Source organism: Gossypium arboreum, chromosome 11, assembly GCF_025698485.1.
Source record: "Gossypium arboreum isolate Shixiya-1 chromosome 11, ASM2569848v2, whole genome shotgun sequence".
NCBI classification, from domain to species: domain Eukaryota; kingdom Viridiplantae; phylum Streptophyta; class Magnoliopsida; order Malvales; family Malvaceae; genus Gossypium; species Gossypium arboreum.
In genome coordinates this window covers 137,498,737-137,515,998 of record NC_069080.1, presented here as the reverse complement: position 1 = coordinate 137,515,998, position 17,262 = coordinate 137,498,737, and the positions used below count along the sequence as shown (strand labels likewise).

The 17,262-nt window shown below is 33.2% G+C and overlaps 1 protein-coding gene across 1 annotated transcript; it reads left to right on the top strand.

Moving 5' to 3' along the window:
- The first annotated feature begins 3,675 nt into the window (after nt 1-3,675).
- On the top strand, nt 3,676-6,080 carry LOC128284300 (uncharacterized). The gene is made up of 3 exons (XM_053022264.1): nt 3,676-4,360; nt 4,634-4,828; nt 5,403-6,080. The coding sequence occupies exons 1-3, from the start codon at nt 3,908-3,910 to the stop codon at nt 5,844-5,846; spliced, it is 1,092 nt and encodes a 363-aa protein (XP_052878224.1). The 5' UTR covers nt 3,676-3,907; the 3' UTR covers nt 5,847-6,080.
- The last annotated feature ends 11,182 nt before the right edge of the window (nt 6,081-17,262 follow it).

Here is a 17,262-nt window from a genome sequence, read left to right as displayed (position 1 = left end):
ATCAAATCATTAAAACAAAAAGAACAGAAAAACACAAACTATTTGCGGGTAAAGGACATCAAAATCTTCTTTCAAATCAGCAAAACAAAGCCATAAAAAATTGGTAAATTAAACCATACATACTTCTACCACAATGAAAAAAAGAGAGAGTAGAGTCGGGTGTGCAAGCGTAAAACTGAAGAAACAAAGTAATTCGTTAATTTGACAGTTTATATCACCAAAAGCTCGAGATTTTAACTTTCTGTAAAATTGACGCGATAAGACTACTAGAAAGTTAGCTGGAAAACTTTACTGGAAAGTTAGCTAGCAAACTTGGTACTATATGTGTACAAGCCCATTTCGGCCCGGGCTAAACCAAACCAATCCAAAACACAAACCCACCTATCCACTAAATAAAACTAATAAAACCCAAATCCCAAAACAAGCCCAAACTAAGCCCAAACCTAACCTAACCCTAGCCCACTATCCTAAACTCCTCCAAGAAACCCTAGCCGCCGCCCCTATGCCTGACTTTTGGCCAACTGCCTTCTAACGGCCTGCAGCACCGCCTTGTCACATCCACCGCCCTCAAGTTGCACCTGCACACAAGCAACAGTGACAGCAAGCATAAAAATAGATAAAAAAAAGTATTGTAAATGGCTATAAAAGTCATTATGAATCAAATGTATGGTTTGGACACTTTTGAATACAAAAAAACAGATTCAAATACATCGAATAACAAAAAAACAGCAAGCAGTGGAAGGAAAAACGCGTTAAGGTCTTTATTTTCTTTTTTTAGTTTATTTCTTTTTATTTTCCTCCTTCGAATATACATAAGTAGATATTTTCTTTATTTTTTAAGAAAAACAGCATATATATAGATATATATATATATATATATATATAAAATAAGAAAAAATAAAAAACGTACATTTTTTATTTTCCGCCACTGTGTATCTTGTGGTGGCGATGGCGGCCGATGCGACGGCGAATGGTCGGAACCCTCGCCGGAGTAGAGGCCTCTGCAGAGAAAATAAAGGGAAAAAGAAGAAGTTTTTTTAAAAAAACAAAGAAAAAATGAAGTTTTAAAAAAAATCTGATTTATATAGGCTACCAAAACGACGTCGTTTTGGGACTGGCCTTAAACGCCCAAAACGACGTCGTTTTGCCCCCTCCGACCTGATCCAACTCGCTCGAGTTGAAGATCCGTGTGTTTTCTAATGGAATGGCTAATTGCACTTTTAGCCCTTCCGTTTTTTACAATTTTGTAATTAAATTTTTCGTTATTTTTAATTTCTCCTAATAATTCATTTTTTGTTTCATTTTAGTCCTACGCAAAACGCAACATTTAGAGGGACGGGGATATTTTCTTTTTTCGTCCCTTCACGTTGTTCGCATGTTTAAATTAGTCCTCTCCTCTTTCATTTATTTTTTGATTTGCCCCAAACGTTTGTTTTAAATTCAATTTAGTCCTCTTTCATTTTGTTCTTTAAATTTCGCCCTATAATTTTAATTTTATCTCATTTTAATCCCTTAATCCATTTTACTTTATTTTTATCTCATGATTTGTACTTTAAATTCTGTTTAGATCACAATTTAGTTCCTTGCTTTCAATCTTTCATATTTTATTTTCCCTTTTTTATTTATTTACTCATTTAGCTACCTTTTTCTTTTGTTATCAGTATTATTATTATCATTGCTATTTTTATTTTTATTACTATTATTATTCTTTTACTAGTATTATTTATTATTTATTATTATTACTATTACTGTCATTATCATTGTATTCGTTTCATTTGATTCCTTTTTATTTATTATTTTTGTTTGCTCATTTTCAAGTTTTTACTTGAACCTTTTATTTTCATTCTTATTTCATTTATTTACTTATTTCTCATTTATAATTAGTCCCTTTTATTTATTTATCTTATTATTATTATTACTCTCATTATTGTTTATCTTAAGGATTATTTATTTATTTCTTTATATATACATTTCATATGTTTCAAAGTTTAGATTATTATTATTATTATTATTACCATTATATTTATTACTATTACTAATATTATTATTTTCTTTAGTACTATCACTGTTATTATATTATTTGTCTTGTTAATGTATTATTATTTCCTACTTAATTATTATTATTATTATTATTATTATTATTATTATTATTATTATTATTATAATATTTAGTTTCAAATCGCATACATAACTTCATTTTTATTCTAACTGATCTATTTATTTTCTTTACTTAATATTTCTTTTGCTTCATTTTTTATTCTTATCTATTACTCTCTCTGTTGTGCCCTTCTATTTATCTATTTATTTATTATTTTATTATTATTATGTTTTTTAATATTACTTTCAATATATTTCAAAATTTAAGTTTTATTATTATCATTGTTATCATCGATATTAGTATTACTTTGATGCTATTTCTGTCTTTATCTTTGTTATTATCTCTATATATATACATGTGTTATTTTTAGCATACAATATATTGCCCTTGTTACTTGAATAAATGTTGCACTATCATTATTAGTCACGCATGACTTTTAAATTTTGAACTATCTCCTTTTAAATATAATCGATTAAATTTATTTTTATTTTCTTTTACCTAAATTCGTACAAAAAGGAATTTTTTTTTAAATAAAAGCAATATTCCGTGTTTGAAGGTTCGAGAAGTCGTACCCTAACTTACTGGGTTTCGATTTTTCTCGTTCAACCTAAATAACGGCATATTCTTTTAAAATCGTAACACGAGTTTTGAAAAAAACGCTTACTCTCGGAGATACAAGGTGTTATGTCCTAACTTACTGGATATGACGTCTCGTTACCTCAAGATAAGATTTTTGTAAATAAAGGCAATATTCGGTATTTGGAAGTTCGAGAGATCGTGCCCTAATTTACTGGGTTTTGATTTTCCTTGTTTACCCTAAATAATCGAATATCCTTTTAAAAGGAGTTAAAATACACGAATTTTACATAAAAGGCAAGCTTACTCTCAAAAGCTCGAGATGTCGTGTCCTAACTTACTGGATGTGACATTTTATCACTTCGAGACGAGAATGTCTTTAACATTCGAGTTTTTTACAAAGAGAGGGATTGCATTTCAAAATCTTTTAAGTTTTCAATTTTCAACACTAAAGACACTAATTAATCAACTAGGTACCAATTTTTGGGCGTATCGAGGGTGCTAATCCTTTCTCGTGCGTAACCAACTCCCGAACTCATTTTCTGATTTTCGTAGACCAAAAATTATCGTTTTAGTAAATTTTAATTTTTATTAGAATGATTAATTTGAGGTGACCCGATCACACCTCAGCAAAAAAGATTGGTGGCGACTCACATTTTTATTTTCATTTTCAAAACCAAGTCGACCCCGTTTTTCTAAAAAGATGGTTTCGACAATATGCTTCAACCAATGCTCGCGCGCAAGTCTGTTTAGGTAATAGTCTTTGAGTGTATTTTAAAAAAATCTCAATATCGGCATTTAGTGGAGATAATGGCTTATTTAGCTTTCGAAGTAGACAAAAAGGTCAAGTTGTTGGACCACTGTATTTTTTAAAATGATTTTTTTTTGGTAAAGCCAAAAACTACAATTCTTTTAGGACGAGTATTTTAGTTCATTTGGACAGTAGTGGATAAAAAAATTAATATTGTTAGAATCTGCTTGCTCGCGCCCATCGCGAGAAAGTGATGTTGAAGTTGAATATGCTCGCGCGCATTGCGAGAAAGTTATGTTGAATGCTTGCGAGTGAAAATATAAGAGGGGAAATTTATCTCATCCATCAACATTCTTTTTATCATATTGTATTGTTTGGTGGTCTCTACAAACCTGAATTTTCATCTCCTTCGATTCACTTTGCACTTTCTTCCTCTTGCAATAATCAAGCAATTTTTGCCTTGATTTCGGTTTGAACCATCAATGGCGGAAGAAACTGGGTTCACCTCGGGCGACAAATTGAAATCCCTTATTCTCTCTGAAATGTGGCTGCTTGTCCAAGATGACTTCGACGTCACCGTCTCTGCAACCATAGTTATGCTTCCTGACGCCGAAGAGCGATCTGCGATCAGCAATTTGACAGCTTGGCTTGAAAAGCTGAACGATGCACTTCACGATGCCGATGACTTTCTCGATGAGTTATCTTTCGATGTTTTGAGAAGGCTTCTCTTTCCCTGGTCAAGGGCAAACAATTATGGTTACCTTTCCAAAATGAGCTCTCAAATTCAGGTCATTAAGAACAGGTTAACTTCCCCTGAAAGGGTGTTCGACATGTTAAACTTTTTCGATCACCTCCTCGTTAAAATCCCTTTAATGGCTGCAAAGAGCACAACTTTGGTAGCAGGTTGTCCGACTAGGATGAAGACGACGGAAAAGGTAAGTCTTTGGCAAATTAAGATCATTAAATTCTATTCAAAATCTCGAAATAAAGATAAAGTTGACATGAAAAAAAATATTGATTTGTTTTAAACCATACATGAAATGAAGGTGGAAGTTAAGAATCACGTAGATGAACTTTTTTTTTTCTTCTTTTTGTTAATCACATAGACCCAACTTGCAAGCGTTCTCTAACCAACGAACTCCTTTGTTTTTCCTGCTTTACTCTTCGGCGGCGGCGGCCTTTTCTCTGTCTTCTCTTCACCGATATAGAACGGAAGCAAGAAAAGAAATCTGAGCTTTGTTTCCGATGACTTATTGAGACAAGAAAGAAAAGGAATAAGGAAACCGGGGGAGCTCCGACACCGACTAGAATCATTAACAAAAAATGAAGAAGAGTTTATCAAGTCATCCGTGCCAGAAATAGTGGAAATTTACGATGATCTAACCAAAAGTGGGATAAATAATGTAAGTCTCTTAATCGAACTTACTAATTCATATTCAATTTATTTTAATGAAGGAACCGACTTCTTTTAATATTCATTTGTTTATTTGGAAAATTTGTTTGTCTGAGCCTCAAAATCTGATTTTTATTTCCAAAATGGTCCTTGTCTAGTGGTAGTATCTCTTAGAAAAAGCAAGGCATCTTAGTTATGCAAAGGTGATAAGACTTAATGAAAAACACCACTATCATCACTAATAGTCTCCCCTTCTCTTTGTTGAGTAATGAATTTGAGATTTCATGCTTCTTTTATGTCTTTCAGATATATAACACACATCAAATCTCAATTGAGTTTTATGTAGTGTAATAAGGCCAAGCTGAATTCAAATACTATCATGTTCAAGCTCGATTTCTAAATTTGAAATTTGATACTCGAGTCCGAGATCGGTTTAATAATTAAGCTTAAAGTTAATAATATATTAAAGAAAATAATGTAATTTAATTATATGAAAATATAAAAAAACTCGATACGGCTCATGAGCTGTTGGAGTTAAGAATTACTAACCTAATAAGTATTTTTTTTTCCACCTCCAATGGAAGGTAAAGGTTACTGCAACCAATGATCTAACTCGTGAAGGAGTACAATCTAAATTCCGTGATTTGGAAAACCAACTTTATGACAAAAGCAACGACAAAGTGGAATGCAAAGATTTTCCAGGCTTGGAACAGGCATTGAAGAACACTGCTTGGGGGGAAATTCCAGAGTACCTCGAATCCATTGCAATCCAAATCGAAAAAGATCGTGGAAAAACTACTGATGTTTTTCATATCGCCATTCAAATTTTGGTCTGCGCTGCGATCAAAGAGATGAAAGATTTCTCGGTTGGGGATTTGGATTGGGATACCTTGAAAAAGTGGGGCGCCACACTTAATTACGCTGAGAAATTTGGTTTTCAAGTGAGATTTGCTGATAACCTGTTGAAGAAGAATTTGCTAGCCTATTTTGCTGTTCAAAATCTTCCCAAATCGACTGCAAAAAAATAGCTTCGCAGAATCAAATGGTTGTGTTGTTGGCGTTGGCGGCGGCGGCGGCGGCGGCGGCGGCGGCGGCGTCGGCTAGCTGCAATGTCTACAGTAGTTTTGGCTTTGATGTATTTGTCCTTAGACTTTGGATTTCTATATGAAGTTTATTTTGAGATTAATTTTATGTTTGTTAAACAAAAAGTTAAGCGCCTAATAAATTAAGGATTGAATTTAAGATTAAATTTAAGTTATAAATTTTGTTTGGTATATTAATTAAAATTAAATATTAAATTTGGTATAAGATTAAATTCATCAATTTCGTAATAAATTAATTTAATTTATGTTTGATTATGAGGTTTAAGCTCAATTTTGAGATTGAATTAAAATATTCAATATTAAAATTAAAGTCACGAGTTATCGATATCAAATATTACTATATTTGAATTTGATTTCTTCGTGGCTATATTTTCAGATTTTTAAATTTTGTATTTTAATAAAAATTGTAAAAATTATTATAATTTTAAAATTTTCAAAATTCTTATAAATTTTTCAATAATTATTACAATTTCTAATCATTATTTAACAATTTTAATGATACTCACAATTTTTAATAATTTTTACGAATTTTAAATATTATTTATATTTTAATAAATTTGAAAAAATAATAGTTTTACAAGTTTTTTTTTACATTTTTACAATGATGCTTCTTTTTATTTCTATATTATTATTTAAATTCCTAATTGAATTGATGTCACATCCATACCAACTCGGTTCGAGAAATTACTAAATTACCTTTATATATTTTAAATAAGGTATATTCTTATAATTGTAATTTTGTCCTTTACATTTTAAATAAAATCAATAAAAATTACAAATTAGAAGCTTTAAACCTATACTATTATCAAACACGAAAACTCAACTTTATCACTCCAATCAATGTTTTATTTTTTATATTTTAATATTATTACACAAAAGTTTTGACCCACATTTTTATTTTAATTCCATATACATTATATATATTATTATTAATTTCAAACCATACAATTTTATTTATCGTAGGTTATTTTTAAACGCATTTATGCGTGATAAAATTTCTAGTATATAATATTAACTTAAAATATATGAAAATAAAATTTATTTTAATATTTGCTCTAATATAATTTTACCTAACAAACAATTCATAGCATCATTAAATATAATTAAAGTTAAAATTATTTTTTAATAAAATACATAAAAAATATGTCATATCAATTCAAGTTGAAGTGAAAATTGAATATAACTTTGATTTTTTTTATCGGAATTAGAACAAATTAAATTAATATTAATATTCGCAAAGCTGCCTTGATCTTTGCACGTCAAATGTACATTATTGTTTTCAGAACTGAACTAAACTCGTCAGTGGAATCAATTGAATCGAGAATCAATCAAGATATTGATTCAAAATAAGGGGTTAGACGATTGACCCGTAAATTGATCAGATTAGTTGAACCGGACGATTGAATCAGTTGAATTGTAATCAAATTAATTAAACTATTTTTTTTATTCTTAATATAATTTTATTTTATTCAATCGAATCGAAAAACGATTGAATTTAAAATAGATAAATTATCAGTTGGATCAATTATGAAAACTTAATCTACATTCTTCCCTTTTTTCTCTATTATTTTACGAGCAATTTTATATATGAAATTTTAATTTGATCAAATTCTTATTGATATAACATTATTTTATGTTTACGAATGCATATACATAAAAAATTATATTTATCCAATATAAAAATAAATTATTTAATTATTATTTTAAATATGCATGATTAAATCAAAATTAAAACATGAGAACTACAATTAGAGTTTTACGTGTATAATTGCACCACATTAAAATTCATGTATATAATTACACATTAAATCAAAATTCGTATATAATTTTGAGATTTATCCCCTTGCTTGCTCTTTTTCTCCTCTCTTCTCTTCACTCCATCGAAGTAGCAAGTGTTACCCAATTCTCTAATTCATTTTACTTAATCTCTATTCTTCTTTTTTTTCTTTGATTTTGCTGAATTTCCTCTTTTTAATGGCAATTTCTTTAATTAATTGAGGAAATTTTTGTTGTTTCAAAGAACATTTCAATGCTGGTTGACTTGCTTATTTCTTTCTATTTTTGTTCTAAATTGAAAAAAAAACAGTTAGTATTTCAATAATTTGATCTGATCTGAGTTAAATTTAGGATGGGGGCCTGGGATGCAGAACTTAAGTTTAATGTTAAGGGTGGCATTTGGCAAAATACCCAAATTCTCTACTATCGTGAATGCTAAAGGCAAAATATTACCTAGAGACTATCTTTATGAGGTCGAATTCAGGGAGTAATCCATCATATACCTAGGAGAGTATATGGGCCATCAAGAGAGTGCTGCAGGAGGGGATTTGCTGGCAAGTGAGGGCAGGGACTAATATCTCAAGTTGGGAGGATGTGTGACTGCCGAGATCTGTGGACTTTAAAGTTCACAATAGTGTTAGGATTAGTGATTTGAATGTTGTCACGGAATTAATCGATCAAGAACAAAGATGCTGGAAGAGAGATCTTATTACCAATCATTTTTCCTCGAAAGAAGCTGAGCGCATCCTTTGTATTCCACTATCCAACACACTCAGGAAGACAGGTTGGTCTGGTGGCGTGAGGCAACTGGTGAGTACCTCGTTAGGAGTGGTTACAAAAGATTATTAAAGGGAGAGGATACATCTGAGCCTAGACAGTGTTGAAAAGTCAAATTAAAAAAAAAAAAAAGGGTGTTGAAAAGTCAAAAATGGGAGGTGCAAGTGGCACCGAAAGAAAAAAATGATAGGCAATTTGTTTAAAGTTGAATGGGATAATTGCAATTTTGGTCCCTAATTTTTTAGGCCATTTGCAAGTTAGTCCCTGAACCTCAACTATAAATAGGCCTAACCATTTCTCATTTTTAACCATCCCAACCAATCTTTCTCTCTTAGTTTTCTCTCTTCTCCCATTTGAGAATTCTTAAGGAATTCTATTTGTTTGTAATATTTTGGAGATAGTAAAGTTATCATCTGGTGTTAGTGCCCGAGGACATAGGTATAATTTACGAACCTCGTTAAAACTCTTGTGTTCTTTTGTCCTATTTTTCTTTCAATATTTGAGGGTATAATAGTAGTATTTAATTATGCTATTAAATTACGTTAGAAGGAATATTCGACTAAGGAAAGACTTGGTATTTAAGAGATCCTTGTGATCCACCTCTCTTCCCAGGAATTGAACTTTGTGTGATTTTTAGTACAATAATTTACACGCTTCCGACCCTATTGGAACAACAAGTGGTATCAAGAGCGAAGGTTAATCGTAGTATGCTCTGTGGTTGCGCTTAAACCGATCTTCCACATCAGAAAGATTTCCTTAGGTATATTGAAAGATTATGGAGAAAACGGTTGGTGTAGGAGCTTCAACATCGTCCATGTGGACAAGACCGACAATTGCAAATGCAAGATTGGCCGTGGAGATCTTTGATGGCACGGGTCATTTTGGTATGTGGCAAAGTGAGGTTCTAAATGCCCTTTTTCAGCAGGGTCTAGACATTGCCATTGATGAAGAGAAACCAGATGATGTACAGGAGAAAGATTGGAAGGCGATCAATCGGTTGGCATGTGGCACAATTCGATCATGCCTTTCTCGAGAGCAGAGGTATGCTTTTTCAAAGGAAACTTCTGCAAATAAGTTGTGGGTGGCACTTGAAGAAAATTTTTTGAAGAAAAGCAGTCAAAATAAGCTCCACTTGAAGAAAAGACTGTTTCGCTTCACATATGTCCCAAGTACCACAATGAATGATCACATCACCAAATTTAATCAGTTAGTCACTGATTTGCTGAATATGGATGAGACATTCAAAGATGAAGATTTGGCTTTGATGCTGTTGGGGTCACTTCCTGAGGAGTTTGAGTTCCTAGAAACTACTCTACTTCATGGCAGGAGTGATATATCTCTGACCGAAGTCTATGCGGCCTTATACAGTTATGAACAGAGAAAGAAGGACAAACAGAAAAACTCAATCAGAGATACAGAAGCTTTAGTAGTCCGAGGTCGCTCATACACTAGGAAGAAAACTCAAAAGGGGAGATCAAAGTCAAAGTCTAGGCTCGGGAAAGATGAATGTGCCTTTTGTCATGAGAAAGGCCATTGGAAGAAAAATTGTCCAAAGCTGAAGAATAAGGGAAAAGCTACTGTAGATGCTTGTGTTGTAAAGCATGATACCAGTGACTCTGAACTATCACTGGTTGCATCATCATCGTCGTTCCATTCAGATGAGTGGATATTGGATTCGGGTTGTACCTATCATATGTCCCCTAACCGGGAGTGGTTCTTTGATTTAGTAGAACTAAATGGAGGAGTTGTTTATATGGGCAATGACAATGCCTGTAAAACTGTTGGAATAGGTTCAATCCAATTAAAGAATAAAGATGGATCAACCGAGTTCGACGATGTTGATGCGTGCCAGCTTTGAAGAAAATCTCATCTCATTGGGAGCCATTGAATCTAATGGTTCAGTTGTTACTATGAGAGATGGGATTTTGAAAGTGACATCTGGGGCACTTGTGATATTGAAGGGCATCAGGAAAAATAACTTGTATTACTACCAAGGTAGTACAGTTATTGGAGCAGTCGCTGCAGCTTCCGGTAACAAAGACTTGGACTCAATGCAGTTGTGGCATATGAAGTTGGGACATGCCAGCGAAAAATCCTTGCAAATTCTAGCAAAGCAAGGATTGTTGAAAGGTGTAAAGGCTTGCAAATTAAAATTTTGCGAGCATTGTGTTCTGGGAAAGCAAAAGAGAGTGAAATTCGGCACTGCTATCCATAATACAAAAGGTATTTTGGAATATGTTCACTCAGATGTGTGGGGGCCTTCCAAAACACCTTCATTGGGAGGAAAACACTACTTTGTTACTTTTGTTGATGACTTTTCCAGAAGAGTTTGGGTGTATACCATGAAAACTAAAGATGAAGTGCTTGGAGTTTTTCTTAAATGGAAAACTATGATCGAAAACCAGACTGGCAAGAAAATCAAGCGGCTTAGGACGGACAATGGAGGGGAATATAGAAGTGATCCGTTCTTCAATGTGTGCCAAGAGTATGGTATTGTTCGACACTTTACAATTACGGATACACCACAGCAGAATGGAGTGGCAGAGCGTATGAATCGAACATTGCTGGAGAAAGTTTGATGTATGTTGTCCAATGCTGGGTTGGGCAAGCAATTTTGGGCTGAGGCTGTGACATACGCTGGCCATCTTGTTAATCATTTGCCATCATCTGCATTAGAAAGAAAAACTCCTATGGAGGTATGGTCTGGAAAACCGGCTACAGATTATGATTCCTTACATATGTTTGGATCCACTGCATATTACCATATGAAGGAGTCAAAGTTAGATCCGAGGGCAAAGAAAGCTCTCTTTATGGGAATCACTTCTGGAGTGAAGGGATTTCGTCTTTGGTGCTTAGACACAAAGAAAATGATCTGTAGTAGAGATGTTACCTTTGATGAATCTGCCACATTGAAAAATGTAGCAGATAAAGATATTCAGACGAGCGATACTCCACAACAGTGGAGTGTACTCCAAAACAGTGGAGTTTGAGCAGATGGGGATTTGCCCGATTAATAAGTCTAATTCTCCACCACAATGGAGGAATTAGAGGTTGAAGAGGATCGACCCAAGAACCATTAAGTACACGAACCGATTGCGATTGCAAGGCCAAGGAGAGAAATTCGTAAACACGCTCGATTCTCGATATGGTGGCCTCGCCTTCCGTTATTGATGATGATATTCTGTCACTTATCAAGAAGCAATGCAAAGCTTAGAAAGTGACAAATGGAAATGCGCCATGGATGAAGAAATGCAATCTCTCTGAAGAACAATACTTGGGAGTTGGCGCAATTACCGAAAGGTAAAGGGCAATCGGATGCAAATGGGTATTCGAAAGAAAGATGGATCTCCTAGCAAGAAAGATATTCGCTACAAGGCAAGATTGGTAGCTAAAGGCTACGCCGAAGGAGGAATTGACTACAATGATGTATTTTCCCTGTTGTGAAGCATTCCTCCATCGAATTTTGTTGGCCTTGGTAGCACAATTGAATTTGGAGCTAGCTCAACTTGATGTTAAGACGGCTTTCTTGCATGGTGAGTTAGAAGAGGAGATCTATATGACTCACCGAAGGATACACAGATCTTGGTGGTAGAAATTGGGTTTGTAAGTGAACAAATCGCTATATGGATTGAAGCAATCCCGAGGCGATGGTACAAGCGATTTGATAGCTTTATGAAAAGCGTATACACAAGAAGCAAATATGACAATTGTGTGTATTTGCGAGAAGTTGCATGACGGATCTTTCATTTATCTACTCTTGTATGTTGATGATATGTTAATCGCTCAAGAGCCAAAAGAGATAGATAAGTGAAGGCTCAGTTGAATCAAGAGTTCGAGATGAAAGATCTAGGTGAGGCCAAGAAGATTCTCGGCATGGAGATAAGTAGAGATAGACAGAGAGGCAAGCTTTGTTTGAATCGAAGCAATATCTGAAAAGGTATTACAATGTTTTGGTGTAAATGAAAACACAAAACATGTAAGTACCCCACTTGCTTCTCATTTGAAACTTAGTGCTCAATTATCTCCAAACCCGAAGAAGAAAGAGAATATATGGCAAAAGTCCCATATGCTAATGCGGTTGGGAGTTTGATGTATGCGATGGTGTGTACGCTGGCTGACATTTCACAAGTTGTTGGAGTTGTGAGCATGTATATGCATGATCCTCGAAAAGGACATTGGCAAGTCAGAAATGGATTCTACGGTATCTTCGAAAAACCGTAGATGTTGGTTTAATTTTTGAACAGGATGAAGCACTTGGTCAGTTTGTAGTCGGATATGTTGATTCCGACTTTGCTGGTGATTTAGATAAACGTCGTTCAACTACGGGGTATCTGTTTACTCTTGCGAAAGCTCCAGTGAGTTGGAAGTCTACCTTACAGTCTACAGTAGCTGTGTCTACTACAGAAGCGGAATATATGGCAGTTACAGAAGCTGTTAAGGAGGCTATTTGGCTTAATGGATTGTTGAAAGACTTGGGAGTTGTTCAAAGTCACATAAGTTTATATTGTGACAGTCAGAGCGCTATTCATTTAGCAAAAAATCAAGTATATCATTCAAGAACCAAGCATATCGACGTAAGATATCACTTTGTGCGGGAAGTCTTTGAAAAAGGAAAAATTCTACTTCAGAAGATTCCGACAGCAGATAATCCCGCAGATATGATGACCAAGGTGGTAACAACAATCAAGTTTAATCATTGTTTGAACTTGATTAACATCCTAAGAATTTGAGCACCTTCAGGTGTATGGCGCTCGAGAGCGCATTTGGAGGCACTACAAAAGATAGCTTTATCGAATTTGGGGAGTTGAAGGAAGTGTGTGAAGATGTGATTATCCTAATCAAATCTTCAAGGTGGAGATTGTTGAAAAGTCAAATTAAAAAAAAAAAAAGGGTGTTGAAAAGTCAAAAATGGGAGGTGCAAGTGGCACCGAAAGAAAAAAATGATAGGCAATTTGTTTAAAGTTGAATGGGATAATTGCAATTTTGGTCCCTAATTTTTTAGGCCATTTGCAAGTTAGTCCCTGAACCTCAACTATAAATAGGCCTAACCATTTCTCATTTTTAACCATCCCAACCAGTCTTTCTCTCTTAGTTTTCTCTCTTCTCCCATTTGAGAATTCTTAAGGAATTCTATTTGTTTGTAATATTTTGGAGATAGTAAAGTTATCATCTGGTGTTAGTGCCCGAGGACGTAGGTATAATTTACCGAACCTCGTTAAAACTCTTGTGTTCTTTTTGTCCTATTTTTCTTTCAATATTTGAGGGTATAATAGTAGTATTTAATTGTGCTATTAAATTACGTTAGAAGGAATATTCTGACTAAGGAAAGACTTGGTATTTAAGAGATCCTTGTGATCCACCTCTCTTCCCTGGGAATTGAACTTTGTGTGATTTTTTAGTACAATAATTTACACGCTTCCGACCCTATTGGAACAACAGACAGTACAATAATGATCACACCATTTTCTACAAGAAGTTGTGGCAGACAGATTTGCCATAAAAAATTAAGATTACAATATGGAGGCTATTTAATAACTACATTCCAACGTATTGTAATCTCCATTACAGAAGGCTTCGAAGTTCAACAGTCTGTCCTTGATGCTCAGATGGAACTGAAACGACAGAGCATGATTTCCAAGACTTTATCACTGTAAAAGAAATATGGCAGCAGTTAGAAAAAAACATGGAATCAGGATGTATTACAGAGTGGATTTAGAGACTGGTTAATGGATATTGTGTCTACCATTTCAGCACGCAAATGTAGAACAGTGTTCTGTGCTCCTTAGGTCATTTGGGCAACAAGGAATAAAGAGATGCATGAAGGGATTAAAAAATCTTCACATGCATCAGTTGTTTTCCTAAGAGAATACCTCAAGGAAATTGATGATATAGAGAGAAATTTACCTGCTTAGAGATTACGATGGAAAGATGGCGCCCATACGATCCAGTGTTTACCAAAAAAAAAAAATTTTTGAGAAGAACCATAATTAAATTATATAATTTTACGAGAGTTAAAATACAATTTTATCATTTTAATAGTTTATATCTTTATAATTTTAAATAATTAATTCAAAGTTTTATCATTTTTAAAGGGTTAAAATATAATTTTATCATATATTAATTTAAAATTTTATAAATTATAATGGGACTAAAAGTTAAATTTTTTATTTTAGGCTGCCTAGATACTTTCCATCTCAACAAACTCAGTATCAAACAACTGTTATAGGTGCTTATCTTTTAAGTCTATTAGTAAATTTACATAAAATAATCTAATCAAACCAACTCTTAGCAATTTAATCTTAATCTCGAATACAATTATATTGAAAACCATAAACTTCGTATAGAAAACCCCCAAAGTCAATGACAAAACGAATTAAAAACCATTCTCTAATGGTGATTTTACTGAAGATTTTACAGCAAGTCTGCAACTGCAAAACAACCTTTGATTAAGGATCTCTTCTGTTGCAGTACAAACCAGAATTCATGTTTCGATTTCGAATCTCAGTAGCTTTTTTTTCTTCGAACATTTTCGATACATATTGCAATAGGCTCGAGGTAGTCTGGAATTTTCCCCCGAGCAGTGTTGTTTAATGCTTGTTCTAAGCCTTGGAAATCTTTGAACTCCACTTTGTTGTTGTTGTTTTTGTCATAAACTTGATTCTTCAAATCAATAAGTCTAGTTGTAATACTAATTCTTCATCCTAAAAAAAAAAAACATGAAATCTCAAATCCATTACTAAACAACAATACAATAATTTCTTAGATTTGGAAAATAATTACATTTATGTACTATTTTTGGAATTCAATTTATCAATTGCTATTTGGAGAAACCGTTACCGTTTGTTAACTTCATAGGTCGGGCTACCTACCTAGAATTTAGGCGGCTTTGGATAAAAGAATTAAGTCTGTTTAAAATATTGACAGGTTTAGGCAAATTTTAAGCCTATACTATCGAGTTTTGTAGGATACTGCTGATTCTAGTTATTTAGGACGTGAGATTTGAATCTTTTTTTCTTAACTCCTTATAAAATTTTGGAAGGGCCAATGCTAAAAAATAGTGTTAAAAAAGGCTTAGATTAAATTATTAACTTTTCATAGGGCTAAAAATTAAAATTTTCCATTTAATTAAAAGGCTAAAAAGACTTAAATTTAATGTTTTAATTTATGAGAGGGCATAAAAGAAAATTTACCCATCTAGCCAAGGGGATTATATATATAGGTTAATATGAATAAGAAGTGTGCATGTACCATATTTTTAACAAAGGTAGGATAAAGTTCCCTCACTTTATCCAAGTCCTGAAAACACCAAAAAATTTAAGACTTTGAGTCAAACTTAGCATTGTCTTTGAGTTTCAAACATTGATGTACCTCTTTGATCGTTGTTCGAGTTTCTTAAGCTTCTCTACTAATTCGAGCAATATCCACCTTATCTTCTGTTAATTTTCCATCCTCGTGCTCACTCTTGATTTCTTGGTACTTTTTCATAATGTCTCGAACATCAGATCGCACAGGTCATTCATGTGATTCGATTTGGTCGTGACAGTTGAGAACAAAATCAAAGGCTTTCCTCTTTTCACCAAATATACACACACAAAATATTCGAATCAGTAAAACAGACTAAATTAAAATTAAATCAGAATCAAATTATATTAATTAAAACTGAATTAAGGACCAAATCACACGTCTGACAAACAATGGAGGACCAAAATAGATATTAAGCCTTCCAACAAAAACATGCAGATCCAGGGGGACACAAACGGGTCAACGGACGGATCCCCTCTTTTAAGTAACATAAAAGCCACCTTTTTTTTTTTGTCATTTTTCTTAAAACAATTTCCAAAACCTTTTTTTTTTCCTCTTTGTCTTTTATGTTTAAATTCCGGTGATCGGAAAACTCAAATACTCACTGAAATTTTGAACTTTTCCGGATTTTGAACTACCTCAAACCTATTGCGATCCGAATCGAAAAAACTCATGGAAAAGCTACTGAGGTTTCTCATATAGGTATTCAAGCTCTGGTTTGCACTACAATCTAAGAAATGGAAGATTTTCTGGGTGAGGATCTAGCTAGAGTGGTATACATTGAAAAAGTGTGTGGCAACTCTTGATATGGCCAAAGAAATTAGTTTTCAAGTGGGATTTGTTGATAATATGTTGAAGACCAAGTTGCTTGCCTACTTTGCTACTAAACAATTGATGGACGTGATTAAAGAATTGAGTATAATTTAAGGGTTAAATCGTGAATTAAGTTAAAATTTTATGGTATTTGAATTCACTTGTGGTGTTACAATGTTGCTCAGATTTTTTTATTTTTCATGAAGTACTCGAATATGACACACATATAAGGGGATATGACATTCAAGGATGGTTTAAATATATGAATTTTTTTAATAAGAACTAAGTATACATACCCATATTATCACTCACACTCAAGTCTGACACTTAGGGGTGTTTAAACAGTTAACCGAACCGAACTAGGATTAACCAAATTAATTGAACTTTTTAATCCTTTAACCATTAATCGAATTAAATTTGAAAAAAAATTAATCGAACAGAAATATTTAGGTTTATTCGGTCGGTCAACCGAAATTTATATGTTTTTGTTTTTTAAAAAAAGTATAAAACATATCAAAAAAATAAATCAATAATGTTCATTTGGCCGAATTAACCAAATTAATCCAATTAACCGAATAGCCTAATACATATAATATAAAATATTATTTATTAAGTTCAGTTAATTCGGTTAATTTTACGATTTCGAATCGAATTAACCTATGAAAATGTGCTC